Source organism: Cebus imitator, unplaced genomic scaffold (genome assembly GCF_001604975.1).
Source record: "Cebus imitator isolate Cc_AM_T3 unplaced genomic scaffold, Cebus_imitator-1.0 Scaffold711, whole genome shotgun sequence".
Classification (NCBI taxonomy): domain Eukaryota; kingdom Metazoa; phylum Chordata; class Mammalia; order Primates; family Cebidae; genus Cebus; species Cebus imitator.
Window position 1 is genome coordinate 211,578 of NW_016108026.1, and position 5,860 is coordinate 217,437.

A 5,860-nucleotide genomic window follows, 5' to 3' on the forward strand; every position below is an offset into this window, starting at 1 on the left:
TGTGAAGCCTCAGTGAAGGCTGTTCTTAAATATTGTTCAAGGGAAGTTTATCTGGGCGGAAGAATGAAGAGAGGGACAGAGGGAGGAAATCACCCAAAAATAGATGTGTCTGTTTGGCTCTGATGCACAACATGCATGCATTTCTTCAACAGCTATTTGGCTGGGCACAGTGGCTCACGCCTGGTAATCTCAGCACTTTGGGAGGTCGAGGTGGGCGGATCACCTGAGGACGGGAGTTCAAGAGCAGTTTGGCCAACATGGCAAAACCCCGTTTCTACTAAAAGTACAACAATTAGCCAGGTGTGGTGGCAGCCTGGGCAACAAGAGCGAAACTCTGTCTCAAACAAACCAACCAGCTATTTACTGAGCACCTACTATATGATGAGCAGTGCAAGATGAGTCTCGTTTAGACTGTAGCAGGGGATGGGCGTCAGATAATAAATAGACAAGTGAATAAATACATAAGAGAGCAGAAGGTGCCATGGAAGGAAGTAAACCAAGTGGGAGAAGAAGGGAAGCAGCAGCCCCACCACCCGCCTTGGAAAAGAGCGGTCACGCAGCACTGGGTCTGACATCCTTCTGAGTTGGGTATCCGTCTCAAAAAAAAAAAAAAGTTTCCAGAGGTTGCACAACAGTTCTGTCCACGGGGGGCCTCACAGATTCGCAGCTGAGTCCAGGGTGGATACGCAGGATGCCAGGTGATGGACATACTGCTGGCCAGCTGTGGGTCAGGGGGCAGCCCGGGCACTCCAATCAGTTGGACAGAGGCTGCACCACCTCTACTTAGGAGCCCTGAGCACTCTCAGAGACAATGGGCATAATTTCCCCTGCAGTACCCCTCCACATGGCTGCTAGATGCCAATTCTTTAACCTCTAGTTCCTCTAGCTCAGTGTCTTTCCATAGCTCCCCAGTACCCACGGGGGAATTAGGCCACATTCACCTTTCTATTCTGGTTGAAATCCAGTCCCTTCTATGAATTCCCCTCAAATATCTCCTCCTCCATGAAGCTTTCCCTGATGTGTGTGTATCCTTTCTGGGGGCCTGGCAGTTAGTTTGCCCTCGCTTGAGGTCACAGTCACTTTCTGTCTGTCTCTGCATTGCCACTGACTTGAAGGTAGGCATTTGCCATTGTCTGTGGCTTAGCTCTGGCATGAGACAAGACCAAATATAGTTTTCTTCCTCTTCTGAAAAAAAAAAAAATGTTTTTTTTCACGTCTATCTAGAAAATCTGGAAAATACACGAAAACACAAGGCAGAAAACTAAACCACAGCTGGCCGCGGTGGCTCATGCCTGTAATCCCAGCACTTTGAGAGGCCCAGGTGGGTGGATCCCTGGAGCCCAGGAGTTCCAGACCAGCCTGGCCAACATGGTGAAACCTGTCTCTACTAAAAACACAAAAATTAGCTGGGCGTGGTGGTGCATGCCTATAATCCCAGCTACTCAGGAGGCTGAGGCAGGAGAATCACTTGAGCCCAGGAGGCAAAGGTTGCAGTGAGCCAAGATCGCACCACTGCACTCCAACTTGGATGACAGAGTGAGAAGCTGTCTCCAAAACAAAACAAAACAAAAAACTAACAGGGCTGCTTATGGTGGCTCACGCCTGTAACCCCAGCACTTTGGGAAGCCAAGGTCAGGAGTTCAAGACCAGCCTGACCAACACGGTGAAATCCCATCTCTACTAAAAATACAAAAAATTATTCGGCTGAGGAGGTGGCTCATGCCTGTAGTCCAAGCTGCTGGGGAAGATGGAGCAGGAGGAGAATCTTTTGAACACAGGAGGCAGAGATTGCAGTGAGCTGAGATAGCACCACTGCACTGGAGCCTGGGTGACAAAGTGAGACTCCATCTCAAAAACAAAACAAAACATAAACAAACAAAAACTCAATACACCTGTATTGAGTTCGACATACCGAAAAGTGCACTGATCTTAAGCATTCAGCTGTGTGCATACATATGCACCCCTGCAACCACCATCTGCATCACCCCAGGAAGTTCCATTATGCCCCTTCCCAGCCAATGCCGGTCTCCACCCTGGAGAAGGAGTGGCCATTCTCACCTCCAGCGTTGAACTTCAGGATGCCCAAAGATGACTACTATTTCCATTTTGCTGTGCTATATTTCCTTCCAGACTTTCATACATGGATTTTTAAAGAATATAAGATTCTTTTTTTTTTTTTCTGAGATGAGTTTCGCTCTTGTTGCCCAGGCGCGATCTTGGCTCACCACAACCTCCGCTTCCCAGGTTCAAGCAATTCTCTGCCTCAGCCTTTCAAACAGCTGGGATTACAGGTGAGTGCCATCACACCAGCTATTTTTTTTTTATTTTTAGCAGAGACAGCGTTTTGCCTTGTTGGCCAGGCTGGTCTCAAACACCTGACTTCAGGTGACCCACCTGCCTTGGCCTCCCAAAGTGCTGGGGTTACAGCCACCACGCCCAGCCATATCTTCCTTCTTTTGATCAGTATATTATCTTGTGATTTTGCAAAGTAAATAAGTACTGTATTTTCACCCACTTTGCCCTTGAATCATTCAAAGTGTCCCCAAACTGTCCTTCATTTTCCATCTGTTCTGCTAATGTTTACTAAACGTCTACTACGTGCCTGGCCCTGTGCCTCCAGCCTCAAGACCCGTCTGCAAACATCTCACACGTACCAAGGCCCAGCAGAAGGGAGGGACCCTGAAGACCTTATCAGGCTTTACCTCCTCTGTTCCTTCCAACAGCTCAGCTCTTGGTAGGTGCTGTTGTCCATTTCACAGATGAGAACACTGAGGGGGAAGTAATGACTCTAGAGGTAGTAAGAACAGTGAGGGTGCCCACCAGGTAGCAACGACAGAGCTGGGGGAGGGGATGGCCGCGGGAGGAGATGGTCGGGGGAGGCGCCCCTGCCCCTCCCCTGATCTCTAAGAGGATCAGGACACACGTAAACAAGCTTTGTTGTGATCAGGACAATGTTACTTTGTTATTCCAGAAGCGCTCTTCTTCTCCCACCCCCAATATGCCCCAGGGCGCAGTTAGGTACTACTCATCCCCGCGGGGCAGGCTGCCGCCCCCCACCCCGCCGGGAACCTTTCTATCTCTCGTGGGGTGGGTGTCTGGGGTCCGTCAGCAGGTCTGCCCATGGGCCCCCTGCCCCCAATTCTCTCCCGGTCCCGGCCGGCTCTTGCTGTCCAGGAGCCCGCGACTGGAGGGGGAAGGCAGTGGGTGTGTGGTGGGTGCAGCTGGAAGACTGCGGGACGGGGGGAGTGGAGGGGCCGCCCCCTGGCTTCGGGTCTGGAGCACTGGCTGCTGCTGCTAACCCAAGTGTGAACCTCGGTTTTCGTATTCGTGAAATACGCTTAAAAACACCTAAATCCCTTGGCCCCGCGCGGTGGCTCATGCCTGTAATCCCAGCATTTGGGAGGCTGAGGCAGGCCGATCACCAGGTCAGGAGATTGAGATTATCCTGGCTAACGTGGTGAAACCCCATCTCTACTAAAACACAAAAAATTAGCCAGGCGTAGTGGCGCGCACCTGTAGTCCCAGCTACTCCGGAGGTTGAGGCAAGGGAATCGCTTGAACCCGTGAGGCAGAGGTCGCGTCATTGCTCTCCAGAGTGGGTGACTGTGTGAAAGTCCGTCTCAAAGCAAAACCAAACCAAACCCCTAAATCCCAGAGCTGCCTAAGGAGTACACGTTTTCAAGCGTTGCCTTCACGCGGTCATTCAGCAAGTCATTTCGTCCTCTTGGAGCCTCGGTTCCCATGCGGGTAAAATGATCGTGAAAAACAGCACCGAGCCCTTAGGAGTCCTTTGAGCTCGAAGGGAAGCCATCCGTGTAAAGGGCTTGGATTATCTACCCAGATTCTGGCAATGGATCGATCCCGAGTATTCATGGAAACCCCTGAGTGCGCGCCCGTGCCGGGCGCAGGGAAAACAGCGACGCACGAGACAAAACAAGTTTGCAGAACAGCAGGGGGCAGCGAGGCCGTAAACAAGCCAACGGGCCGCACTTGTAGCGGTTCTGTTGCCAATGCCATTCAGACCCCAGTCCAGGATTCCGCGCTCGGGGTGCGAGAGGCAGCTCCCGGGGCGGGGCGGCGCGGGGGCGGGACCCGGGCGGGGCGGGGCGCCGGGGCCTATTAGGTCCTGCGCGGGTCCCCGGGCCGCAGACACGACGCCTCTCAGCTGGGTCGCAGACGCTGCCATCATCGCCGCCGCCGCCAGGTGAGTGCCCCTGACCCTGCTGCCGACCCTCCTCCCTGCCGCCAGCCCCGCGATTAGCGCCTAGGCCGCGGCCCCGGGTGCCGAGCGGCTGAAAATTTGGGGACCCATGCCAGGTCTTTACGCTCCGGCAAGTCGCGGGCGAGTCCCTTGCGGGGCGACGTCCCGGGACTCCAGCTCCGACACGTCCCGGCGATGGTGCCAGGCGCGGTCCTCAGTCTCCGCGTCTGTGCAATGGGTGGTCCTTTTGCGTCTCGCCCCGAAGGCCGGACGCCCCATCGTCCCCCTCACCGTCCTCGAGCGCGGCTTTCGGGGACCGGGCTCCGACCTCTGTAGTCGTGCGGACCCGGCCAGGGCGCATCGCGGCACCGCCAGCCCACGGTCGCGGTCGCACAGCCGCGGTGCCCTTAAAAGAGGGAAGATGGCGTCGGGCACCTGTCCCCGCCGGGACCGGGCTCCCTGGGGCACTGCGCACCTGAGGACTGGCCGAGGAAAGGCTTCGTAACGGGACGCCCAGAAAGTCCGGAACAGGAACATGCAGGCGGAGCGGCGCGCAGCCGCTCGCTCGCACCTGCCCCACGCGCCCTGCGCAGGTGCGCCCCGGGCGGGGCGGGGGCGAGAGCCCGTTTGGGGCGTGGGACCTTGTTGGTAAACTGGGAGTGCGCCCCTGCGGGTGACCCGAGAGGGGTTCCTCCGCCTGCAGGGCGCGGTCATGACAAGGATTAGGGTTTGGAGCTGGTTGTCGTCTGGGCTCCTAAATGCCATCACTTTCAAGCCGTTAATTGTTCTCAGTTTTGCTACAACGAGCCGCTCAAGGGGCAGGACGTTGTTGCTGCTGCTGCTCTTAATGTTGTAACATTTTTGCTGCTGTTTTAATGCGGTGTTTACTGTGGCCAGGGAGGGTTGGTGTCAGCCTCGTCTTCCCACATTAGGGTGGGCAATGGCTTCGGGAAGGTCTTAAATTCTGTCTCCCCCTGGGAGCAGAAGGCCTCATTTTCCAGGTGGAGAAACACTTCAGTCCTAGCAGGCACAGAAATGTCGGAGTTGTCCAGCAAGAAGCCAAGGGCCCTTTATGGGAAGCCAAGCCAAACCCTTTTTCCACTGTCAGAGAGCCCTGTGGCCTCGGAAGGGCTACTCCATCTTTCCAAAACTCAGTTTGTTCTGTCCATTGTGCAGAAACGTCTCCCTGAGGTTTCTGGCTAGGGGTGAAGAAAGCCCCATTCAAGTTAGTGGCCTCCCTGGAGTTACCCCGATTTCTACTTAGGGGATACCATTGGAATAAGTTCTCAGGAAGTGGCACAGTTTGGGTGTCTAAATACTCCTGCAGGCTGGGCGCGGTGGCTCACTCCTGTAATCCCATCACTTTGGGAGGCCAAGGCAAGTAGATCACCTGAGGTTAGGAGTTCTAGACCAGCCTGGCTAACATGGTGAAACCCCGTTTCTACTAAAAATACAAAAAATTAACTGGGTATTGTGGTGCATGCCTGTAGCCCCAGCTATTCTGGGATTACAGGCATAAGCCTTCATGCCTGGACATTTTTTTGTTATCTTAAGGACATTAAGACGGATTCTGGGGCCGGGCGCGGTGGCTCAAGCCTGTAATCCCAGCACTTTGGGAGGCCGAGGCGGGTGGATCACGAGGTCAAGAGATCGAGACCA

The 5,860-nt window shown here is 54.5% G+C and overlaps 1 protein-coding gene across 1 annotated transcript in view; it reads left to right on the top strand.

The window, feature by feature from the left end:
* The first annotated feature begins 3,589 nt into the window (after window positions 1-3,589).
* BIK (BCL2 interacting killer) overlaps window positions 3,590-5,860 on the top strand; it is a 15,725-nt gene continuing 13,454 nt past the window's right edge. Inside the window, exon 1 of the mRNA XM_037735037.1 lies at window positions 3,590-4,204. Coding sequence (XP_037590965.1) covers window positions 4,011-4,204 — 194 coding nt within the window. The 5' untranslated portion in view covers window positions 3,590-4,010. The remainder of the gene's footprint in view (window positions 4,205-5,860) is intronic.